The sequence below is a fragment of the Pleurodeles waltl genome, chromosome 6 (assembly GCF_031143425.1).
Source record: "Pleurodeles waltl isolate 20211129_DDA chromosome 6, aPleWal1.hap1.20221129, whole genome shotgun sequence".
NCBI classification, from domain to species: domain Eukaryota; kingdom Metazoa; phylum Chordata; class Amphibia; order Caudata; family Salamandridae; genus Pleurodeles; species Pleurodeles waltl.
In genome coordinates this window covers 1564946089-1564973204 of record NC_090445.1, presented here as the reverse complement: position 1 = coordinate 1564973204, position 27116 = coordinate 1564946089, and the positions used below count along the sequence as shown (strand labels likewise).

Here is a 27116-nt window from a genome sequence, read left to right as displayed (position 1 = left end):
TTAACAACGTGGCTCAAACCACGCTATGCCTTTAAAGCGAGTCCCGAACCACGAATATGTCTTTACAACGCATTCCTTAACGACGCAAGTCATTACAACGACTTGCCTTGGGGAAAGTGTTGTTGGACTGATGTTGGACTTTATGTCCGACACTTTCCCTACTGTGGCGCAGACTGGAGTTGGAATAGTAAATTATACTATTCCAAACTCCAGCGCTTTCCCCAAGGCAAGTTGTTGTAATGACTTGCGTGGTAAAGAAATGCATTCTGGGGACGCATTTGTGGTTTGGGCCACGTTCTTAAGGCAGGCGCCGTAAATGCCTGCGTTGTTCTGACACACAACCCACAGTAGGAAGCACCGAGGATGGCTCCTCGAAGGAGAATCCATAGTATGAGCACAATGAGGTGTGAGATCTCTGCTCGTTTTGGAAGCAGCAATTAAGGACAGACCGTGGACTAGAAACATACTCACCTTGGACAACCGAAATTACAGTTCCACCAGCACCGCTACCATCTACCAAACATCAGTGCACAGAAAAACCTAAGCAGCACCGCCTGGAAACAAGGTTCATGGGATTGTTAAAGTTGCCCTGTAGCCACTCTACACCCACAGGAATGCAAGCAATACTTCCGCTGACTGGGAATGCTATCCTCGTCCACTACCATGTGCCATTCCTCAACCATGGCTTGAACACAACAGAAGAGTGGCACGGCTACATAGCTGAGCTGGCAAATTAAGTGCACAGGGTTTGGTGACCTTTTCCAGCATAATTTAAAATTATTTGGGAAATGGACTTGTCAGAAGAAGGAATTAGTATATCTAGCAATGACTATTAGTGCAGATGCCTTTGGTCTGTCAGCATTTTGTATTATACATTTCCTGTGACATTCAGTAACCTATCCCCCACCTTTTTTCTTGGTTTTCTCATGTGTGCCTTTGTTATCTATCTATGTTTTTAATCTATCTATTGTTTCCCTTCTTTCCTCCTTGGGTGCTCTCCATCCCCCTCCCCTCTTTTTTTCTACTTTGAGTTATGCGGACGGATCTTCATTTTTACTATAGGTGTGTGCTCTAGTCTTTTTGTACCAATTATTTCCGCCCCACAGGATCATTTTTGATGAGGTCAGTGCCTCAAGCCTATCTTGGGGTCACTGGACTCTTAATGACAGCAGTAATGGTGGTGGACCTTCTCTTCAGAGCAGTGAAGTTATGCACTGCAGCGCGTGTTCTTCACCAGGTCATTGTACCCTCTCTGTGCTTCGCGTATTGAACAAGGTCCATTCCTTATTTGTTTTATGCATGCTGTAGGATCCTGTTATTGTGCACTTTATATATATAATTTATAGATACATATCAGGTAATATAATTTTGAGACCACTGTCTGGTAGGTGAGTCTATTTTCACCTACGTTTTATCTATCGACCGCCCATAATTCAATTTCTTAATATCTAGTTTTATACCATTTAGACAGAGCGCAATTTGGAGAATTTTCAAGTTGTTTGACATCAACTGACCATCGACTGATTTATTTTTACCAAGAATGGTAAGTGGCTTTCCTTACTTCTCTAGTTTGACATTTTTTGAATTTTGATGATGTGTTGTGTAGTGGTTTTACATATATAATGATACATATGTTTTTGTCTGTCAGAAACAGTGCAAAGTTCCCTCTTGTAAGTAAAATCTTACTCTTTTGCACTCTGGTGGATGCACTTTTTGAAAGTTTTTTGTTTTGTTTATTAGAAGGCGGGTGCACCGACATTTTTTAAGTAAATTCACTGTGAATGTATGTTATTTGTTCGTGGGTTTTAAAGGTTTGCGTTCGTTTTTTATGTGTCCTTTTAACATTTGTTCTGTCCTGATGAGACCCCACATTGTATATAGAGGGTTGAAACGTCGTCGACTAGGCCTTAACGAACTCAAGGAAATGGCATAGAAACGGACATTATTTTATTTGAGTCATGTATGGTTGCTTGTTGGAAACCTGTTTTCCGATATACATTATATGTACTCTATTACATGTTGCAGGTTTGAGGGTTTTGGACATTATGTATATTTTTGTTGTGGTGTATCTTAATATGTGTTTTTATATTTTCTTCACATAAATATGTGTTCAAATTTCTATTGAGGTGGTTAAATCACTCTTTGTATTGGAGTGTGAGAGGTGCCTTTCTGGCTGCATATTCTGCTGCAAACCTAATTGAAGTCATTGTGCGTTTTCGTATTAATAACATATGCATTACAGAAACGAACCACGATTCTGAATATTGTAACTTAGCCCAGGTTCTTAGATGGCAGGGCGGCCTTTGTTGTATCTTACAATTCATCAGCCAAGAGCATCCAAAACAGATCTCAATTTTTTTTCCAATTAACATTGTGAGGCAAACTTTAAGGTGAATGTCAGAAGACATGTGCTCGAGCATTGCTAGAATTTCCATTTCAATATTTGCATTGTTTACCCTTTATACTCGCTCATGTCACTATAATCATGGGGTAATCATTGAGTAACAGTTGCCTACGAGCATAGCTTAATCTCTCAATAGTCCCCTATATATGTGCCCAGCCATCATTACCTTATGCTTCCATTCCTGGAGTTGATCAGCTGTTCCTGCCAAAGTGGTAGTCTGATGGTAGGTAGTCTTTCAGGGAATAGACTGTTCCACTGATTTTAGAGTTTATCAAATGTACCCAATACAGCACTCCCTCACATGCAATTAATGTTGTTTTTTTCAACAGTTTTGCATTTTAACGTTGCATGCAATCTCACAAAAGATGTCTCTGTGTTCCCATAAAAACATACCTTGACGTAAAATAGCCTGAATCTCAGTCAAATTTCCTCTGTACACCTCCTTTCTCTGAGGACATCCTACTCTACATGTATGTTCACCTTAATCCCTATTATTGTATTTCACAAATTGCCCACAACATCTCCTTTAAAAGCCATACACCTTCAATCTAACAATACCCAATTACCTGCAGTTTATTAACTCCGCCAATCATACGCAATAATCCACATATTCCTCCCAGCATAGATCACACCTAACTCCTATTAATTTAATGTGCCACATAGAAACTGGTCGAGTGTTCATGCATAGTGAATAATAATTTCCTTATACTGCTTGACACTTCAACATAAGACAAAAACTACTAAGCATCATGGCTATCACCCACTGCTGTAAAGCGCTATATAAATGTGGCAATACAATCATCAGTAGACAGATTTAGCAATAATATTAAATCTCCTATTGGGAGCACAGAGGTGCTTGACGTCATACTCCAGTCACAAACTAGACTGCTGCACAGATCTAAGTGTAGACATATAAACTAAGGTCCCCCACGGCAAAGCTTCTTTTGTACTCAGAAGAACTATATTTCTCTGTGCACAGATGTACTTATAGTCTGAGGAATTAGACTCTACAATGCAAACATTTACTTGTAGTCAGATGAACTCTGGTCCTGTTGGCAGATAATTTATGGCCACGAGTGCACAGTATACATGAGGTTTTGGCCACTTTGGTCCTCCTGGAACAGGTTTACTAGCACTCATTGGAACAACTACACTTAGTGCCCATATTAGCTGCACCACAAATAATAAACGTACAGTATGGATTTACTTGGGATTGTCAGGACTATATTTAATCAATTCAAAGAGCTGAAGTCACATTCATATGCTCTATACTAAAAATATGTAGTTTTAGTCACTCCAACTAGGCATTTTGATGCGCAATTTTGTTAGAAATCAGAATAGCTCTAAAGCACACGTTTCCAGGCACCAGGAAGCTCCTCTGCAGCTCAAGTTACAGAAAAGTCTGAGGATGTAGCAGAAAGGAGCTGGAGATTGACGATCAAAGTGGGGTGACCGGTAGGGATCTACTGAGAAGGGGTATTGAGCACTAAGTAGAGCAAAGGGAGTTTGAAGGGGTGAATGTGGAGGATGAGGCCATTGAAGGATGTGGATGATGAGAAAGGAAGGCCTCACACCTTTTCACCCATGTCTGCAGAAGAGCCATATTAGGGCACAACTGAGGGTGCAAAAAACGTCAAGAGGAAAAGAGACAACAACTATAGTGAAGGAGTGACAGAGGCATGAAAATGCTGTGGAGTGTCAGAGGGTCGGCATCACTTTTCAGAAACAAAGGAATGTAGCCCTCCACTACAAGGCCGTCTAAAACCAGATATGCAGGCGTAGGGTCTTGAATCACGAACTTCATGTGGCATGACAGTGCACCGATTAGTAGTAGGAAGGCCTCAGTGCAGCGGGCAAAGGTTACTTTGACCCCATGAAGTTGCCCCAATAAATAAAGGCTGCTGAATTTCCCTTTAGTCTGCAAGAGGGTGGTATTGGTATACTTACCACTTCCTAGAGTTAAGGAGTCTAGTGGTTCCCTAGTACAAGATGATGCCTAAAGCAACTAAAACCAAGGGCACCTAACACAAGGGAGATTTTTTTCACAAATGGACAACGCAACCCAGCATTCGGAGAAGGGACAACATGTTGGTAGATGATCATTACACTGCCACTTTTACCACTGGTGAGGCACTGATTTACAACCTTCTAAAATACACGAAAGAAACAATAAGGCGTATAGATGAGAAAGTTCCATTTATCAAGGTAAACTCAACGTTTGAGTAGATCAGAATGAACCTAAGCTCAGAAACCTTGACAAGTGTGTGCTGGAATTGAGAGGCTTTATCACGGGCTGCCTGAAACACAGGCCTAACCTTTGGAAGAAACAAAGTGCTGGTGCATCCAATCTGAGACCTAGGTAGATCTCCAGATTATCAACAAGCACTTGCAAAGCCAATAGGTCGCGCCATTGGGATCTATTGGCTTTGCCAATGCGTTTTATCCCCTGCTGTAGAACATCGGCAAGTTTCAGAGACATTACCACACAGACTTGACTTTTAAAACAAGCAAGAAAATACAGAGATTGCTCTTCAAAATTGGTGTTTTCATTTAAAAAATGAGTAAAATGATAAAGTTAAGTTCTGTGGTTCACTTTAAATGTGTGCATTTTAGCTTTGACAAATGACAACAAACTGAGTAAAAAAAAAAAAGAAGATTTTTTTTAAAAATGAGGCGTAAGCTTATGTTCCAGGGTATTTTAGAGATGCTGACCTTTACGAGCTCACCCACCGTGCCCGTTGTCCGTTCGTCACTGCCAAGATCTGTATTCTATGACACTGGTGTTCTCCACAACTGCCGTTGCACGGGGAATGGCTTGCAGAAAAAGCACAAAACTGCATCCTACGAAAAGGCCATCTACAATTTAATGGACAAAGCAGATATTTTTTTCCTCACATAGAACCCCTTTCTGAAGGATGCCCCCCCCCCCCCCCCCAATTTGCCAAGACTCCTGATTCTATCTCGTAATTGGCGCTGTGCCCCTCCCCCTAGCACTACTATACTTGGGCTTCACCTGAATGATCCATTTCTCTGCCTTCTCTCCCCTGCTTTGTAGTTTCCTCTTCCCTCCCTTAATTTTCCTCCTGTCCTTTTTCCTTTCTTTTCTCCATCTGTAGCTTATTTTCTCACTTCCTATCCATCTTTTTTCTTCCTTTCTTTTATTTTAGAAATGTTTGGTATTGGTGCATGTATTGCTAACAACATTTGTATCCAATTATGGATTTATGCTGGACTTGCACGTCATTGAATTTGCTGCTATTTATTTTTTTGGTACTTAATTTATGCTATTAAAATAACTGAGACACATAAAAGATGCTGATGTGATGATGCTAACTGGTGCTGGAACACCATTTATCATTTTCGCAGAAAATGAAACTTGTTTTGAATGCAGCTAAACAAAATATACCCATATAGAGGTTTCTCAAACAAAATATATCCATATAGAGGTTTCTTAAACAGGCACAGGTCAAACAGTTTGACAAGCAAAGATAAGCTAACTGTGCCGTGCCACATGCAGCGGTGCAACAAAACATGAGCCCCCCCCCTTAAAGTACCTGGAGGGGGGCCCTTCAAACCCTGCACCCAGTCAGGGGCCTGCTGCCCGTGCACAGTGCTGAGGGGCCCCACAATGGCCACTCAAGCTGGGCTTCTGATGTTTGTCTTAGACAGGAAGTGAGAAAAGGCAGGCAGGAGAGGTGAATATTAAGAGATGCCTAGTATGTAAGAGGGTATGATGCGAACGAAAGCCTGTGGAACATGTTTTTTGTTGCAGTGCTAATGGTCACCTGAACATTCGCTAAAAACCAGGACATGTATTTAATGTTAGTAAAAGTATCGGTACCCTGGGTCCCAAATTAAAAAAACTACTGTCGGTGAAATACGGGACATCTGATCACCTCATGTTAAATCAGAACACATTTATGGCGTGGAATCTAAATAAGAGTCTCTAGAGAAATAATCTCCCCATGCAAAAAAAAAAAAAAAAAATGTTGACTTGTTTATAGAAAATGGCACTTATATAAAGCACTCCCAATACTTCTGGGTTGTGTTTGCGCTATAGACAAATACCAAAAAATAAATACCTCAATCACAGCCCGAACAGCTAACGGACAATAATTAACTTTAATTAATTAGTACTTGTTCCAAACTCCACACAAAGAGAACAGCAAGTGACGTGTCACGCACTGTCAAATTAGAAGGCAGCCAAAAAGAGTGATAACCATCCCAACAAAATGCAAGTATAGGGTGCGCCAAAAGTCCCGCTTTGGATTTTTTTATTGAAGAAAAAAAAAAAGGTCGCTTAGCGTCAGCAGCGCATGCACGCGGTCTACATACTCGACCTAAAAAGGGGATACTGGGAGCGAGTCTAGAAGCCTCTTTGTAGCTGCCTGCAAAACTGAAGGTACATAGTGGAGAGAAGAGCTATTTCCTTGTGGTCCCACAGGCAGAAAGGGCTTTTATATAGAGAGGAAACAAGAACGCTATCGTGGTGTGGATTGAGGAAAACTCTAAGGAACTTGAAGCTTGTAAACTTCATGCTCCTGGATTCTTAACCACTTTTCCCCAGAGCTGAGGAGCTCAATGCCAAGTATAATGATTGCTTACTAAGAGCCACTAAAATACTCTTACAGTAACAGACGGGGCCTTGAAAGGAAAAATTATCTATGTATTGTCAGTCAAATTACTCTCATCCTAGTAAAAAATATTTGGTGATTTTAACTATGGAGCCCTTAAAAGAGCTTTAATGAGTGCTTCCATGACAGTGAACAAACGATCAACTTGGGGCATTTTAAGTCTTGGAACTACAAGGCCCAATGACAACTGCAAAGTGGCCATCTTGAGTGGTTTCCAATAGAAAAGGATGCTATGCCCGACCATATGTTCTCAGTATCCAGCAAACGGCACAATGACAGGAGGTGCTGTTTGTGTGTTTCACAGGAGACACTTTGGAGATTTGATGGTCAGAGCAGATGGGTCATATTTGTGGTTGACACCTTTCCCAAAGTAAAATACTGGCAATTTGTTGATGTTTAAATACTCTTTAAAGGCCTAAATAGAATACTGAAATAGAACATTATATAAAACCATGTACATTAATTTTTAACAGAACATTATATAAAACAACTGCATTAAATTTTAACATGGCCTTTTTGTCTTTGTTTACTTTCATTATCAACCAAGGATCATTAAGACACGCTCTAAAATGCCTTTTAAAGTGCGTTTTTCCTACAGTTATTGTTTTTAATATGAACTGATAAGGGGGAAAATACCTGCTCTGGGTGGTTTTCTAGGTTCTGCACTGGCACAGAAATGAAAATGCTGGTTATGCCGGTGAAAAAACAGCTTGGTGACACCCGTGAGTGGTAAGATCGAGGATGTATTTTCAATTTATTTCCTGTAAATTCAAATGCTTCAGTGATTCATTTCGCAGATATTCGGTCGAGAGAAAAAACTGCTACTTTGTTTCCACAGTACAGAGTCTTATGAGAGGGCAACGTTTTCGACACAAAGTACCTGCTTTTGTCCTCATTGTTGACATTTTACGAAATGAAAAACTCGGTTTCTGGGCTCAGAACTGATACAAAGGGATGGTTGATTGGAGCCTGAGTTACAGCAATCCATGTTTTCATAGCCCAGTTCATGCCTTCCAGCTTCTGCAATGCTAAAGTGGCTTTGGCATTTTCATAAACCAGATCTTACGGGACTTCGAGTGTGTACAGCAGTGTTTAGTAATAACATCTTGATATATTCAAAGAACTTTTCAGAACACATCAACTAGTCGAGACAGATGTGCAAGACCTAAGAGAAAAACATTGGATACAAGACGTTAGAAAAATGTATTTGTATGTGACTACTGTAGAAGTTTTGGGTTTCATAGTTATCCCATTAGGAAACTGCATGGGTGAAAAAAATCTCTTTCAGTTGGAAGCACCGAGCTCATTGAAGGAGTACAGGAATATCTGGTAAGGCACGGTGTCAGTGAGCTTCCTGTGATTCAGCCTCTGGACGGCCACTGCTTGGTGCTTTCTGGTGCCTGAATCCTAAAGTAAGAGTATATGGATGTTAAAATCACTATGATAAAGTATGATGGGATGTTTACAACCCAAATAATAACTGGGTGATATTTCAGCATCACAAACTTTTCAAAAAGCCCTGCCCAGATATCACGAAACTGTCCAAGTTCACCAGCTTCAATTGCTGGGATGACCACTAGATAGATCATCCCTAAACTGCAAAACGGCTCTGAGGTGGACACCTATGCCCTAGGTTTCTGCTTCCTAGTGACAGGCCAATGGTTATTGCTGTACCACCCAAATTTCAACTCTTCTAAACCCGAGATCCTCATATATACAAACTAGTTGCAACTCCACGCCATTGCATATTTACACTGGGCACTAAGACTTTCACCAACTATTACTAACAAAGTGGGAAACTTGGGGTAATTTTTACCTCCATCATCTCTCTAGTTAACCAGCACAAGCATGTTACCATACCTCCCTTCTTCACCATATGGACCCTACTACCCCTTGTCCCACATTGGGTTTCCCCCAAAGGGTAAAGGCCATTTGTTCTCTCTCACTTGGTTTCAGGCAAAAATACTGACTCTGTATGCACAGACTTCAGCACATCTAGAATGCAGCCACCAGGTGGCTTTACAACTGCAATTTTCTTGATCATGCTAACCTTGTCATTCAAACGCTTCACTGGGTCCCAGTAGTAAGTTGAGCTTCCTTCAAGGCATTCTGCTCAGCCCATGTGCTCGCTCCTGGCACTGAGCTGATCTACTTACTACGTTACAAACTTTGCACCTACCCTTTAAGAAGGGCCATCGGACCTAGTATGGCCTTGACTTCCAAACTTTCCCATGTTCAGAAAGTCTCTCATTAGCAGAACCTACTTTGAAATACAGATACCCAGGCTCACCAAGTCTTTCCCAGCAAGAATAGGAAATCTTCACAACCACCAAGGGTTCCAAGAAGCTGTAAATACCTGGCTACTTCCAAACACTTGACCCTGTCACCTAACAGGATTACACTTCCACACAGGCCCACTGACACAGCTGTACCTTACACTTATCTGCATCACTGATGCCACCAGCCGTAGCACCAAGTATCCTGTGATATTTCTGGTGCAACTCTCAGGCACTGCACTGGGTGCTTTCCAAGCATATTTCGCACTGTAAACGTACAGTCTCTGAACCATATAGCAAACTGGGTATCCTGTAATGCAACTCTGCAGGACAATGCTGCAGGGCAGCGTAGCGTATGAAACACTACACAACTCTTAACATACAGTTCTATCTGAAGAACTGTGAAATGCATTGGGAAGAAACTGACGGCAGATACCAGGAAGGGAAGGAGGACTGCAGGACTTTGAAAGGTATAGTGAGCTGCTGGACCCTGCAAGGAAAGAGACGCTGCAGGAACTTGGAAATATATACTGTTATAATAACCTAGAAGGAAGGAGAGAGTATAACAATGCCCAAAAGAGATAGTGAGTGCTGCAAATGTTTCATGGTAAGCAGGAAGTCCTCTAATAATGAGATGATAGAGCAGAAGTGCTCCACCTGTGTTGTGAGGAGCGCTACAGGCAGTATTTAATTTGTAAAACATTAAGCACCAGGGCCTGGGCAGGAGGCCACTGCAGCCTGCACCACATATTGCCCTGTCAGCACTGCCAGTGACCATACCAGCACAACTACTAAACATCACACTCCTACAAGTTAACACGATTCCGAATAAAAAATGGCTTAGTCGGCCAGCTACCAGGCCCACAAAGCTATAAGAATGGCTTGGTCAGCAGGTATTAGTTATTTAATGTATTTTGAATTAATAAACAACTGTTGTTGTGCTCACTGCTAAATTAGACAGACAGCACCACCATCTGGATGACTGTCATAAGCACCAGTGATGACAATTAAGTGCTGATGCTGAGCCATGGATACCACAAACTCAATGTAAGCACTGGGTAGCGATTTGTGTGCAATGCCCACATCCCTTTCTTTAGCCCAAAATGTAAAATCCCTGGTGTCCAATAGGCTTTGTACATCCCAGGGGGGTGGTCTTGGGGCAACTGTCCCAAAATTGGGACAAGCCTCCTATATGCCCTGTGTGCGCATGGGGTGGGGACAGAAAAACACTAATTGCCCCTTCTGGGGTGGGGATATCGCTTGATATCAAGGTAGGTCCTTTTATTTTTACTGGAGCCATTTTGAAATCCCTGGTGTCTAATGGGCCCTGTTGAAACCCCCCCCCCCCCCCACACACACCCCACATCAAATTAGGGGCAACCTCCCAGTCTGCCCCTGTTGGGGACAGAAAGAATGGTTTGTCCCTTTTGGGACAGAAGTGTGGCCATTGCCAGAGTGCAACGCTTGCACCTGTTCTTTTGCCCCAAATGCAAAATCCCTGGTGTCTAGTGGGCTTTCTACATTAACCATCCCAGGGGGAAAGGGCAGTTTTAGGATATCCTCCCTCAGTTGGGAGGGATCGAAAGACAATTACCTTTTCTGGGTCAAGGGTATGGCTAAATGCTAGAATAGGATGCCCAATCCTTTTTTTGTTTTGGTGTCATTCCCTGGTCTCTAGTGGGATTTCTGCTCCCCACACCCACTGAGGGCAAATTTGTGAATAAATTAAAAAAGTGTATATATTTCTGAACCCCCCCCCCACCCCCATGAGGTAGATTAGGGCAAACCTTTGATGTGCCCACAGGGGGACATAAAGACTACTGCACTCTTTTATGGTGAAAGGCGTGGCCCCCCATCTCCGTTTAAAAAAAAACAAAAACAAAAATCCAATTCCCTGGTGTCTAGTGGTCTTTCTGCCCCCTCCCTTCAGTCTATAGCCCCGGTTGAGGGGGCAGAATTAATGCTTGGCCCTTTTTAGGGTGGGGGCATTGCATTCCCACAGTGGGTAGCACCCACCCTGGTGCATTTTTTTTTTTTTATTTAAATTTCCTGGTGTCTTGTCACCTAACAAAAAAAACAACAACTAAAGAAACAGCTTCTGATTGATCAGGAAGCGCTTCCCGAGCAGTTCAAGTAGACAATTTAAACAAAAAGGGGGAATTTTTCTGGCGCAAGCACCAGATGGGCCTTTCAAACTATCCCCAGCAGTCGCCAACATCCATCAGATGTACCGGGAAGGGAGTGCGGGCGTCAGCCAAAGGTTAAATGTAAAGTGCACAAAATAATTATTACATTATGACAAGTAAAGAAAAATGCCCCATCATCATAAGCAACTGACTAAATATTTTTATTTTACTGTATGAAAACATCTATGCATAACCTGCAGAGATTTTCAATTTAATTTAATTCAAGTAGGAGTGTCTCAATCTTTTGTCCTTCTGAGATTGATAACTTATATTACTGAGTAACAACAGATCACATAATTTACAGGGAGGCAATAGTGGAGCAGAACCAATGCTGACTCACACAGTTAGTTGGTTCCTCTCTGAGATAAGAACTATGTAGGCGGAAACAGGTTTGGAGTGGCTTGTGTTACCATTCATAAGTGACCTGGCATGGCTAATTAAGCTGGACTTTTTCTAAAGGAGTAGGTCTGGCAATGACTGTATATGGCTTGTTCCTGTCTAAGGTGGAATGGTGGGCAAAAAAAAAAAGATAGATTGGAATGCATTCTAAGTAATAACCAGTGGTGGAAATTATTTCAGGCATTCCACCCATCGCTAGTTACTTTCAGCAATATCTGCTGTAGCACATGCTACACAGAACACAAAATCTGCTGGAGCAAATGCTACTTGGAACTCAGTGAGTATGAGGGTTCCTTGCTTTCAGGGATTTCACTGGAGTTTGTACAATTATCTGCATAGTGCATATAGAACTGCTGTGCTAACCAGACCTTTTAAATGTATTAACATCCATTTCACTCTTCACAAACACAGTGAGAAAACCTGGGTTGATGATAGGGTACATTAAGGGCTAGCAGAGTGTGACAATTATCTGCTTGTAGCAAGGAAAGGGTATTGACGGAGGCAGAGTACAGGGAAATATAGTGGAGGGTGACTGGCCACTGAGGATTTCTGATGGTTGTTTTTTTAAGTCCCTTAGGGTTATCCAAGGACTGGCTGAGGAACTCTCAAGGATGGACGAAGGTTCCTGAAGGTGGCTCTAACCTAAGTTATGGTTGACTGAAGATCTTGGGATCTTTTAGCAGTGGCTCAGTGTGTATGATAGCCAGAAGAGGGTATGAGTGAGAGCTGGGTGACGATGTAATGAAACAACCAGTTCCTGGCCTTTGAATTCCAGCAATCTGTGATGTTATACTTGGAGAACTTTTAGCAGCTGGCTGATGGTCTTCTGGGGCCTGAAGGAAAAAGATCTATAGGAAATCTATGGCACTGGATTGCCTGCAGATAATAGCGGTACTAGCAGGAAGCCTCTGACACAACACTCTGATCTAGCACCTACCCCACATGACCGTTCTGCATACATTGTTAGGGACCTCAGCATAAATCTGCGCTTGTTCTATCTTTAGACACACACTTCGGGGACAAGGTGCTCACCTCAGAGCAGAACTCTGCTCCTCCCATTGGCCTCTGTACACTGTTGAGGTCAGGAGACCCAAAGCTCGGCTTTCTGTTGCCTATTCTGTACCCATTCTGTGTGGGAGGGGTAAGTATTTATTGCTGTGGCCAGTGATTTATCTGTTTAATGTATTAGAAATGCATGAATTAATGCAACTAATGCTGTCCCCCAGGTGAGGGAAGGCTCCAATGCTGCTGCTTCCTTTAACGTAACATTATATGTGTGCAGTGAGAAAATATACCAAAGTGTCATGTTTGTTAGGGCTTTATTATGAGCACCCTTGTAAAATACAGCCCTGCTCCAACAGCAGTTTGTGGAAGGATCATAATTATAGGTAGTGGGATCCAGGTTTGATAAAATTTCACCCTCTTTTAAACTTCTTTACATCATGCCTGCGAGAAGTAACGGGGCAAAAAGGCCCAATATTTACAGAGACAAGCAGATTTTGGTGCAGTATGCACCTAAAAACTGCATGTAATTCCTCTCTAAAGGGAAAATGCACAGAATAGGTGCTATTTCTCACACCTGATAAAGTCCAAACCCTAGGTTGTTGGATTTTATTGGGTGCACTAATCTTATTCGTCCAGATCATTTGTAATTGATAGAGCGTAAATTTTAGCTCTGACCCTCATGTAACAAAAGTCATTAGACTGTGACAAGTTTAAGCTCATAAACGTAAATGAGAGAAAAAGGTGCCTTTTCAATTAAATCACATGCCAGAAGGTTAAAGTGGATGTTAAAATGTAATTTAAACTCCAAACTATTAGCTCATGTCAAAACAAATTTGAATCTCGTGCTTAATGAAAGATTAAGGACTTTGAAAATATGTGCAAGTTAGAAAATGCAGTTCTCAGCTATGCTTAATGTAATTCAATAACAAAAAACGTTTCCCATTTAAATGAAATGCTTTACTTATGCTGATGAGATATTAATATTGACAAATTTATAAACTTGCATATTATGTGTGCTTTAATAACAAGTATTAAAGCAATTGCATTTTATATTTTTCATGTGTTAACTTGACTGAGGCCTGCAGAGCTGGCATTTCGCAGTCATGTAAAAGTGTTGAATTGTTTTTTTCATAATGTGAAGTCTTCTTTCAAATTTAGTTCCCATGAAAATCAAAGTTCAATTTGTAAAAAGGCTATTGTTTAACTGTGGAAGAACTGTCCCCGTTTGGCCTCAAGAGTCTTGTAATGCAGGAACATGGACTGAAATCGTGTACAAATGTTTCATACTGTTTTGAGTCCCACAGAAAGATGTTCCCATGGCATACTTGAGAAAATGTCAAACTGTTGCAAACTGAAGTCCGATGATTAATTTTAATTGGATGATGCCCTTTCAACGTAAAATGAACTGTCACTATTGACAAATCAGAGCGTTTCATGTGGATTAATATAGTCTTGTTTTTATTTTGCTCAGAGCAGAAGCAGCCCTTGTCATGTGAGACACTTTCCTGATGCTTGCAGATGCCTTGCTGACCAGATGCTCTGCTGATGAATATTCCCTGAATGCTGCATCCCTTGGAAAAGTATCTTCCTCTCTGCCATTTGCCCTCGCCCTTTGAAATGCCCTTTTAGGTTAGAAACTCCACTTTGCTGACGCTTATCTTATTTTTCTTTTATTTAGGTAATGATGTGTAGCTCGAATAAAATTATTTTTGTCCTTTTTGTATTTTACCCACGTGTTCCTCCCCACACCTGTATCTCCCCAAATGGGTTAGCTGAAGGTTTAACCTGTGCCCAGTCAAAGATTATTGATTCTGCTGTTAATGAATTGACTAAATGATTGAGCAATATAAGCACTGGGTGATTTCGGTGTCCCAGATATTCCTATTGACTTTCTGTATCATTCTTCTTGAATGCTTAGTTTTATTGAAGTGGAGCAGACCACATTTCTTTTTGTGAGGGTGCTTAGCATAAAAAATAAAAATAAAAACTCCCTGAAGACATCCCATTTAAACACATTACAAAAAAATCTGCTTTGGAAGGGGTTGGTTGTGTATTTGAAGAGGACGAAACTCTATAAAGAAGAGGTCAGGCACTGTTTGGTGGAGGTTAACAGAGAGAAGGCCAGTAGAATTTTTATATTCGGGGGGGGGGGGGGGGGGAATAAAAAATAAACACAAAAAAACAACAAAACTAAAAAAAGAAGAAAAAAAAAGAAGAGAAAAAACAAAAAAAGAGAAAAAAAAGAGAAAAAACAAAAAAGAGAAAAAAAAGGAACAAAAAAAAGAAACAAACAAAAAAAGGAACAAAAAAAAGGGAAAAAACAGAAAAGAAAAAAGAAAGAAAGAAAAATTCTCCTAATAGATACATTTCACAGAGTAGCAACTGCTGAAAATGGCACTGGGAGGGAAGGGTTATGTGAGTGGAGAGGCCACCAGGGTTAGAAATTTCAGCTCTTTAACAACTGTTTAAAGTTTAATGCGATAGGTTAGCAGGGTGAACAATGCACATTACTCCTGTTTATCCAAAACCTTTTGGTCATTTTTTCAGATTTAGCCCTCATCGCTGACTTTTGACAGCAGTCTACCATTGTTTTTAGAAGTACAATGTTATGCTTTTCCCCATAAACTGCTGAAAGCATTACTATTCACAAATCTCAATATTAATTTTTATTTGTCTGGTGCATTTTGGGTATTGGTTCTGTGTTGCCATGGTCTTCAAAAAACTGAAATACAAAAGTAGAAGTGACATCATACACCCTGTGTCCATAAATGGCATCCCCATTTGACCTGCTCCTGCCCCCGACGCATCTTGCTCACTTCAACTGCCTCCCACTGACTGCTTGAAGGCAAGCAGGAGGCAAACAAGTGTGATTAAAAACTGTGCAAACATGACTTTTAATTCACAGTTTAATTTTTATCCTACCACTACCTTGATGAATCCACGAGATCGGAGATAGCAATCCCAGTGAAGGCATATCAGATGGCATGACAACTGTAGCATCTGATACCCTTGGTTAAGCCTAATATGTGTGTTATGGGAGCGCCCTGGATAATCACTAATGAAGCTCAGCTTCCATGCTTCATGTGCTGTTTGCCCCAAAATATTTCGAAACAAGATTTTCTTTCTAGGTTATGGGACTGGCCAAGCATATCAAAACCATGAATAAATATGAGACCTGAAGCTCAGACTTACTATGTAGTACCATTATATATAGCTTCAATAGTCTATTTCATAGTACCCGGATATGGAGCATCCTGTCACCTGACAGCAAGACAGTTGTCACATGGAATAAGTCCCTATCCTGAAAATAACATAAACCTATTGTGTGTTGATGTGTGTGTTACAAAAAAAAAAAAAAAAAAAAAAAAAAAAAAAAAAAAAGGGAAGGACAATAATTAAAAAAAACTTCTTAAAGTTCAGGATTTGTGACCAATTTTCCAAAGCTTCCATTTAACAGAATGCCGTTTCACAAGTTTTTTTAAAGTCTTGACTGGGTAAGACTAATAGCCTAGTTTATTTTCAAATGTACCACTGATTGTTCCGGACAGCAATCCAATATTCTGCATCCAGTCTACTCTTGCAACGTGTCCTAAAATGTATTATCTATCATTCATTCTACTGAAATGTCTTGCAAGAGATTACCTAAAACCCCAGTAAAGCATTTCAAATTCGTACCAATATTATTGACCCAGAGTGCCTCAAAATGCATCATTGGCCTCACATACCCAGAAAAACATATGTATTATTACGCAGTATACCACAACTCTGAAGGGAACCCTAAGTGTACTTTTGGCACAGGTTTTTGGCACAATGTCCCCATTGTTCAAAGTGTTTGCCTCCACCCTGAAGATTTTATCTGGTTGCACTCCTGAAGCTAAAGACACTCCAGTGGCAACTTTTGCATGGATGAACACACTAAGGACATGGGTGAATCATCTACTCATGTTGCACTTAATCTATTGCCCTACAGCCAGTGTCAACTGTGGGGAGGGAGGTAGTTGGCTGGGGTAGGAAGCAACTTCCCTCAAAATAATTACTGATCCATTTGTTGTTTCGCCTGTTTGAAACATCTTGTTTCATCAAAATAATACATCCATAAAACAATAAAAGCATTTGCATGTTTAAGAGCAATTTAAAACGAAATACATTTCTTAAAAATCACATACAAAAAGTTAATCACACAGTTGTAGACGGATAAGAAACAAGAAATGGTCCGATGCATAGCTTTATACAGGGACTAGCATTTTTCTTCTGATCACCCAAGCTATGTGCAGAAATTTGGAAACAGCCACAACTACAATCGAGGAAGTGTCGATTTCACATATTATGTATGCTCCTCCTCTAGTTTGTAAACTAAGAAATCTGCACAAGGGAACAATCCATTTAAACATCGGTTTCACATAAAGGGGGCAAAAAAATGCAGATGAACCTCACTTTCCTCACACATTTTATACAATGGAAACAGGGGTCAGACCCCTGATTTGTCTTCCTCCAATTTATGATGATGACTGCTACAGAAAGCATTCCATACCTAAACTGGAGGTACAACGACAAGGCACGTGCTGGGAGAATAAAATCAAAAAATTACTCTGCCTTGCATACAGTTTTATGGAGGAGGAAAGCAGTTGTTAGGCTCCCTAGTGAAGATGAGTGGTACCTGCGGCTAATGGCTTTCCCCTGGATCAACTTCTTTTTGACTCTGGCAACCTCACCTTGTCGAATGAGCTGGGACTCACTCCAAAGGTTTCCTAGGTCCAGCTCCATCCTGGCATTTTTAAGAGACCCTAGCCATTTAACTTTCCCCACCCCATTAGCCACGATAACCTCCTGCAAGCCCTCAATAAGATGGCACAATTCATCAGTGTTCCAAATCCACTACAATAGGGGTCTTTGCGCTATCAATGACGATATCTCATGGATCCCCAGATCCAGACAGAACAGGATTAATAGCGTGCCCTTGCCTAGGACAAAAGGCCTCTAAGAAAATTGTTTTCTGCTGTACTCAGGGCACTGAAGTTGCAGTGGCCCCTAGTTCTACCCTATTCAGTGCAGCCTCCCCCCCCCCCCCATACTCCACCCCCTGGCTTGGGCCTTACAGATTTCATTTGCTGGACGTACGGGGGCCTAGGCTGCTTTCTTGGCAAATTTTTGTATGGCTCCAGCTCGATGCTTCACAATTAGGGTGCTCTTTGAAATCTGCACGTCCCAGGATCCTAAATTGTCTAGACTGATGCCCAAGTAATCGAACTCTTGGACTCTTTCCAATACTTCCACCTTGATAACCCCTCCCCCCCTACCTTTCCTAGTATAAGTTATATAACTGGCCTTGGAAGTGTTAATTTCAAGACCAAAGTCACAGCAAAACTGATTGAAACTGTCAACCAAATTTTGTAAACCCCTCCTGGTTTTGGACAGCAGCAGGGTGTCACCCTCAAAGAGGAGGGCTGGTATTTTTATCCCAGCCAGGGAAGGGAAATCATTGACACAATTTAGTAGACAGGCAATACAGGTATTTATTTATAAGAGAAAGAGGGTTGGGGCGAAGATACAGCCCTGTCCCACACCTTTGTTTACGGGAAAGGTCTCAGTTAGTTCTCTTTTCATACCACACCTTACTTTAACAAAATTCCCTATATGTAATAATCAAAGCAAATACAAGAGGTCTCAGGGGTCCTCATCCCCAGAAGCACCTCCCATGACTTACCTCTGGGTACCAAATCAAATGCGGCACACAAGTCAATGAACGCCACATAAAGATCACCCTTGGCCGGATCCACCGTCCTCCATTTGTTCAAGAGGAATGGAGGGGAGCTGGTCAACGGCGCTAATCTTATGCCAAAATCCTGTCTGTAGTCCTGAAAGAGTCTGGTTTTCCTTGCACCCGTCCAACAACTGCTCAAGCACCTTACTTGCCAAAATGTTTTTAGAGGTTGTCTAGTAAGCTGATAGAGTGGTAGTCTGAGGGCACACTGGGTTTCCCTTTTTTAAAGGTTGCTATGATTTCCGCCCCATTCCATGATGGGGGGGGGCGGGATTACCCCCTCCATTAAGATGACGTTAGAGACCACATTAATATAGGTAAGCCACATCTTGGGGTCTGATTTAAAAACTTCAGCAGGGATTTTGTCAAGGCCTGAGGCTTTCCTGGCCTTGAATGATACCACCAAACGTTCAGTTTCCTCAAGAGAAAAATTTACTGGTGGGGAAGATCTGTCTCTTTAGACTAGGGCTGCCTTCATACCCTGGCTGAACCTCAGATGCAGTAGCAGAGGAGTACAAGCTCCCAAAATGGGTGACCCATCCACAAGATAATTTTCTGAGGGATTACTTGGCCTCCCATCGCTCCTGCTAACCAAAAACAAGAATTTCCTCTGGTCATTAGATACAGCGGCGCCTAATTAGTTGGCCCAAAGCTGTGTTCCCAAGATGCTTTTGCTTCTCTGAGGCTAGCCCAGTAATTGGTCCTATGCAACCTTATGGCTTGAGTGTCTCCCCCTTTTTTGCAGCTTTTAAGAGGTTCACCTTTGCCTTTCTACACTGGTCATTAAGCCATCCCTTTGGCAGCATTGAATTTTGATGCCCTCCAATCTCCTTAGTTAGGACAGTCTTCAAGATAGAGAGTAAAATATTATGCACAGCTAGGACCAAATAATTTCTCCCACCAATAGGCTCATATTCTTTCCATGTGAGTGGCCAGGATTGATAGATGGCTCTAACGCCCTTTGATGAAGAGCCCACTGATTCCCATTTCACATTTCTCCTATTATTGTGGTTACAAGCTGTCTATGGCCATACTCTGCAGCTACAGGGCATGGGAGAGTGATGACTGAATCTTTTAAATTTAGTGACAAGGGGTTGTGGACTCTCTCTTCTTGCTCTACCACAACCATATAATCTAGCTTGTGCCAAAGTCTTACGTCAAGGAGGATATAATTGATTGAACCTTGATAAGAGCCTCATCTAAATGTCAGGGCAAGTGGTTTATCTGAAGGGGAATGCTCATTACATGCCTGAATTTTGTGTGTTAGGGTAAGATCAACAACCTGCAATTCTACCTTAGGAAAGTGCCTTCTGTTAGGGGGACCTAGATCCAGGATACTCCAAGTTAGGTTCTCGTCTGGACTCTAATTTCTCTGTCACAAGTAAAACAAACTTGTCACACAAATCCGGAGGTCAATCATGTCTACTGACCAGTACCCCCATCCTCTAGTGCACTTATCGCCACCTGAGCTGAGGGGCACAGGGCCAGATGTGCTACTCTCAGTGTTTGCAACTCAAAATTTGCATTTTTTTATGACTCGCAAATAGCGAGTTGCAAACATTGATTTAAGACATGGGGTCACAAGGGACCTGCCTCATTAATATTCATGAGCCAGGTTGCAAATTAGGAATGGCCGGCACTCTTCTGGATGGTGGCCTGCTGGGGTCAACAGACCACAATGTCTGAGACTGCTTTTTAAATAAAGCATTTTTTTTTTTAATGCAGCCTGTTTTCCTTAAAGGAAAATGGGAGGCATTTCAAACAAAAAATTAAAAGGAGACTTAAGAGCAGGCAGTGGCCCATGGGATCACTGCCTGACTTAAAAAATGTTGATCGCTGCACGGAAGTCCCCTCTAACTCATCAAAAGGGCCTCTAGGGACACAAATGGTAGAGCAAGACCCAGTTCTCGAATTGGGGCTGGGAGCTTGAGCACCCAACAAGGGCTCATCTACTATGCTTGGCTGTAGCCTGGGGTCACAGGAAGGAGGCCCAATTGGGAATGCGAAACAAGATAATCAGCGTTACACCAAGTCAATTTCCTTATTAATTAGACCCACTGTTCCCTGGATGAACCCATCTGAAGTGGAGCCAGGCGGCACCTTATCCCCACTCTCCAGTGCTCTCCGCTTCCTCACATTGATCCAGAAGAAATTTTTTAAAAAGCAAGTGATTAGAATGGTCAGCTAAGAAACCGAAAGGCAAAATACTACTTTCATGCAGGGTATTATGGGAGAGTAGCCCAGTCCAGCCTCTTCCAAGCAATAATGGGCCAATCATTGGCCCGATCTTCATCCCGCACTAAGGAGGTGCTGATGCAAATGTAAAGTAAGGTGTGGGAACAAACGTGGGTACCCACCGATGCAAAGCACCCTGGAAGGTGTGGTCCCAAAGGGCAGCACTCCTGCTGGCTCGTGTCGTCCTCTCTCTCCTGCCAGTAATGGGGCACTTGGGGTTCTCCCCTACTTACTCACTGATCATAGCTCTGCGCTTTACGGGTGGATTTCAGTGGGTATACTGGCAACAACTGGAGGCAAAGGGGGGCAGCACTGTTAGTTGATGAAGGAGCCAAGGGGTGTTGGGGGTTCCCTGCCCTGTTCTGCCTCTTCGTGGCGCTGATGGGCCTGCCCTTGACCCAGAGTGAGGGACCTCAGGAAATCACTTTATAGCGTGACTGTAATTGCAGGCAGGTGTAATGACAGGCAGCCCACCTCCAGGACGTTGGTGATCGGGGACTCGTAGTCCCTGGTCCAGGTTGAACTGCGCTCCTCTCCCTTGCAAAGTGCTCTCCACTCACATAGTGCCTAAGGTGAGAGCAATTAAATACACACTTGTGTATCAGTTATTGAGTAAAGAAGACCGAGACCTTAGGCCGCGCAGACACAGAGCGTGGGAAATATTAATGTTTTACAGCACAAATCCCAGCAAGAAAGAGATTGGAGCTGAGGAACTTATTTAGAGCTAGAAGGGGCTAGGATGTTGGAGAAGGAACTTTGTTCTTCTACACAGACCAAGAACAGCCAGTGTGATTTCCGATACACATATGCCATCCGGCTGGGAAGTTATCGAAGTGTTTGTGTAGTACTAGGGGATGTAACAAAAAAAAATGGAGGATGGCTACAGAGCATGTAGGGTCCATTGGGCCTCAACTGTGGAAGTTCAGGTTGTTTGATTCTGATGTTGCCTGTGCAAACTAGCCCAACACAACCATTTCCACACTTGAATTTCCATTGTAGTTTAGTGACAGTTAAAGACTTCTCAGGGAGGTAATGTGGGATACTTGAATTTGGGGCTGGGCAGAATATTACTTTCCGCTGGCGGAATTGGAGAAATTTTGGCCACTTCACGTTACTCTTAAACAAGGAGTTCTGGACAAATTCCGTGTCTAGGGCTCCTCCCTTCATTTTTAGGAAAAGTAAGAAATACACTTCTGCTTTCTGGAAACAACCTCACCTTCAACATATCCAAAGGCAAGGCCAGGGGTATCCAAAATGGATCCCATATATCTTCAATACTCCGACTCACTGGCACACATTGGGCATGTACCATGCAGACTACTCACATCACACAATCATAACATACGCTCTGGATGTTAGCACATGGAACTGGGTACGTGCATAGACATACATGCCAATAGACCCGATTCAGGCAGCGGAAACTTCCGGGTACTATAGGCTTTTATTAGACATTTCAGCTAAAAGTGAGTGAAGCTGTTTCCCTTATGTCCACTGCATATACTAGGCACATAGCCAAAAGCCCAATTACCTTTATTTTTTTTAAATCAGATTACCATATCAGGCAATCACAATAGCTTCACATTATTTAAGATTGTCCATTTGTGAACCAGTGCTCAAGTTGCTGTTATTATAGGTGGCATGCTTCGTTGTACCTTTCGACATATGACACACTCAACAAACAGAAGCAGTATCGTAAAGACAATAATACTGACATGTTGTTGTGCCACATTTTCAATCTTGCTGTACGTGCTACTGTACTGATCAATGCCTTTTTATTCAGGCTGTAAAGTTATATTGTATGATTTCATTGTTCTATTGTTTTTTGGGTTGTGATGTGAATTCATTGCTACAAGGGTACACATTTTTATTTATTTAAGAGCACGACATTTAAAAGAAAGGCCAGGCCACAGTACTACCAACAGCACCATACACAGTACATCCAAAGTCTCATGCTGCAAAACCGGTTTGGTTTGGTTTCTCTTTTCAGGCTTCCCTCTAGACACGGCCTTTGTGTAAAGTGATGCTTTCACAGCAGGAATCACAGGGGCTTTCATGTAGGAGTAAACACAATACAGACACAATAAAGTGTGTGCTCGTAGCACCTGGCTCAGGCTTCCTGAAGCAGCAATTAGGGACAGACAAAAGTGAAGGCCTGGCCTAGAAACGTCCCCACCTTAAACAACAGAAACTACAGCCCTATCCCTCATTCATCAAATGGTAATGCTGAAAAGAACTGACGGGCAGGCCCTGCTATCAAAATCTTCATGGACTTTCTAAATGCAAGCCAGTCTCTTCCTCCTCACTTCAGCCTCTATGCCTCCACCCTCCAGCCACAGGAATGTAGACTCTACACTTGTACACTTCCACTGTCCTGGGCGGTGGGGGCAGTGGACAGACAGTTCACCTGATTCTAATGTGAACCATAAGTAAATATATCACACATGCAAATAATGTTATTTCTACAGTTTTACACCTTCAAATTAAATGCGCTCTAAAATAAGCCTTTCTATACTCATAAAGCCCAGCTCGAAAAACTGACCTTGACTTAAAAGGTCCAATTGTGGCGCCTCTTTTTTTTTTTCATTTGAATGACCCTCCCTATATATTCCATCCTTCCTACATCGTCTGTATCTGAATACTGCATTCTCTACATCACATGCCTTGGTAGCCTTCATAGATATTGTACTTATGCAAATTTCCCACATCTCATGTCAAAGACCACAACCTTTCCTTCTTTGGAGGTCAGACCCGTAAAATAACAATTTCCAATCATCTACATGAACAGACACCCCTAACCACCTCTAATGATCACACCAAACCCCTATTAATCTACCACAAAGAAACTGGAATAAATATAACCAATGGTTTCACCGAGTATTATCTGTGGGTTCTGGGGCAGCGTGCAGTCCGGGGTAAAGCACTTCAGCACCTCAACAGGGATAGGAAGCGCTATATCAGAAGCCCCTAAAATGTAACAGACTTATAGTCATACTAACTATGCATTGCTGACGTACATACATCTAGCACTCAAATCCGCTAAGTTATACGCACAAGCAATATGCGTGCTCATATCAAAACAAACTGTGCCCCTTATTGCACACACATGAACATGCAGCCAAATAAGATATATATATATACACACATACACATTAGTGCATGGGTACTCACAAACATTTTTTCAGGGGCCACAAAGTTTCAATCTGTGGTGTGACCAAGGGCCGCACTGATGCTAGCAGCGTAGCGATCAAAGGTAGGGGGGGGGGCTCTAGATGGGGGGGTTGTTGGGGTTTTATGGTGGGTGTAGGGGCAGCATATAGATCTAGTGGCTGAATCACTCAATGTGAAACCAGAAAACGTGGCATTAATCCCAGCTTCCCCACTTTACCAAATTGTGTGATCCTAGGCAATTGTTTTATTTCACGTTCCCTTCATTTTCTTCATTATTGTATGTAGGAGGGCTTCACAATGCATGACTTCAGTATGTGCGCTGTGCGAACCCTTCTCCTGTGTTTGATTTAATAAACTATGAAGTTGTTCATGTGTAATAGCAAATCAAGCCAATCAAAGAGTGCAGATAACGCACTTGCCTCTTAATTCACATTGGCATTGTTATCAAGGTGGGGGTAGGAATGAATGTTTCTGAATTTATGTTTGAAATCTATTGTTCCTAAAAGGAAATACTTCTCCATGCACTGATATAATCTGATGTAGTAAAATGAAATGGTCCTTCGTGTAAATGAAATACACTTTTTGAATTTTTAAGAACCCTTATCATAGTTGCAGACATTTGCTGCAAGCTTTAATAAAACATTAAAGTGTTCCTGCAGTTAAGCTGTTCAGGACAAATTCCTTTCTTTATCTTCAATAGTGTTTAAAATAAAGTATTGCCTGTTAAGTCGAGTAAACAGCAGCCTAGTCCTACTGCTGCCCTGGGGGCCACATGTAAAGGTCAAAAGGGCTGCATGCGGCCCCTGGGCCGTACTTTGTGTATCACTGCATTAGTGCATAGATTTGCGTGTGGGGAATTATATAACTTGGTGCACAATGTACTTGCAATAAAACTTGCGCATTCTCAACGCAACCCCCCCCCCCCCACCCCCCAGCTACAACAGGGGCAGGGATCTTGAAGGGCCTCTTGAAAGGATAATAATTAAGATTAAAAGGTGGGTGAGTGAATGGATGGATGGATGAATGATGGATAGCTGTGTGTGTGAAAGGATGTATGGATACATGGATGAATTAGTGAAAGGATGGAGAGTGAAAGGGAGGGCGGATGGATGAAAGTGTGGATGAAGTAAAGAGTAGATGGATACACGGAAGGATGGATGAATAAATGAAAGAATAGTTTGGTAAGTGAAAGAGGGTAGATTGATGACTAGATAAAAGGGTGGACAGATGGATGAGTGGAAGGATGAATGGATGAACAGATGAGCTGGTGGGAGGGTAGATGAATGAGTGAGTGAAAGGGTGGTAAATGGATGGATGAGTGGATGCATGGATGGGCTGAAGGCTGGATGTATGAGAGGAAGGATGGCTGGATAGGTCGATGGCTGGATTGGTCAAAGGCTGGATGTATGAGAGATAGGATGGCTGGATGAGCGAAAGGATGGATGGAGTGAAAGGGTGGATTGATGGAGTGAAAAAGTGGATGGATGATTGAACGGACAGGTGCACGAAAGCATGGATGAAAGGTCAGATGGATACATAAAAGGATGGCTGACTGAGTGAATGGATGGAACGATAGGGTTGAAGACGGATGGATAGGTTTGGATATGAACGGGTTGGACAGAAACGTGAAAGACTGAATGATGGACGAAAGATTCAATGGATGGCATAATGCAAAGGAGAAATAGTAAATATCAACATATGGATGGATTGATGGACGGCTAGATACATGGATGCCTGGATGGAAGAAGACACAGGCGGCAAGCTTTCAGGGGAGGTTTGCAATGAGTTGTGTTGCTTGCTTTGTGCCAAAAGAGCTTTGGTTTAAAGTGGGGGATATTTTCATTTTCTGGTTATCCCTTGCAAGTTTAGGGGTCTTGGACTGCCTTAGTGACAGTGTGGGCGATGGGATATTTGAACTGTGCGGCCGCATCATTAAAGGAATGCAGACTACACAATGCCAAGGGCCCGGGCGCCCCGAGCCATTTGCAAAATAAACAGCTTCCTCAAAGCAAAACAAAGGAAACCGAGCCACCGCGTGCAAAAACTCACGTTTCGTTCTCGTTTTAGCCAGATTGTCTTCCGTAAAACTGGACATATTTGAGCCATGCTAAATCCCTGAAAGCCTGTTTCAAAGTATAAAAAAGACTCGTAAACAGCACTTTGCAAAGAAATAATCGATGCAGTTTTGATGAAGTTCATATTTAAAGTTTAGCTAAGGAAAGTTTGCTCTGCGATAGAAACAACTTCCGGCGAATCGAGTCTGCCAGCCCACTATTATATCACTGCATTTCGCTAAGGATATTTGCATATTTATCTTGCCTCGCGTACCCAAAGAAAACAAAGCAGGTGACCCTACCTCATCGGAACTCCGGGCAGACATCTCCCGGCGTCGCCTGCGACCTGCTGAGGGGAGTGGAGCTGAGATCCGGCAGGGGTCGGGCCAGTCAACACCACACACGGCTTCTTCCGCTCTGGACAAGCTCGAGAGTTAAAGGGGGCTGGGCCGGGCAGAAGGAGGAAACCTCCACCCTGGTTAATGAGGCCGGCGGCGCCGTTCCTTTCTCCCGGCAGTAAACGCACGGTGCTGGGAGGAGCCACAAGTGCCAAAACCGTGGCGCGAGCACAGCAACTCCCGCGTGGGCATGGGCATCCCTCGCCCCCACCGTGCAACGCAAGAAACACGTGCAACATCCTCTTGCTACTCGGGTCCTGCACTGTGTTTTTTCTTAATTGTGGCCATTTCTAGAGGGCTGTTAGTCGGCACAGGCCCCACTCTGTGCTTTTGTTGGTGTCTGCCTATCCGAGAGCCCAAAAGGTGTGTTCAGCGCCTTTCTCCTAATCCTAATCCTAATGCCTGAACACCACCAGAAAATCAGCAGCGATAACCAATCATTTCCACACATGGCATAGCTTAACTTCAGCATAAACAAAAGCATAGGCAAACCCAATAACTCTGGATTTGAAGTGATAATATATGCAAACACAGGCATGCCCCAAAGCGCACCTGTGTACACCTGGCATTTGCAAGTTAAAGTCAGACCTCCATGC

General features: G+C 42.4%; 1 protein-coding gene across 1 annotated transcript in view; it reads right to left on the bottom strand.

The window, feature by feature from the left end:
• Positions 1 to 26710, bottom strand: part of LOC138301137 (zinc finger protein ZIC 2-A-like) — a 75358-nt gene extending 48648 nt beyond the window's left edge. The window contains exon 1 of the mRNA XM_069241279.1: positions 26425 to 26710. Coding sequence (XP_069097380.1) covers positions 26425 to 26448 — 24 coding nt within the window. The 5' untranslated portion in view covers positions 26449 to 26710. The remainder of the gene's footprint in view (positions 1 to 26424) is intronic.
• Positions 26711 to 27116: the final 406 nt, after the last annotated feature.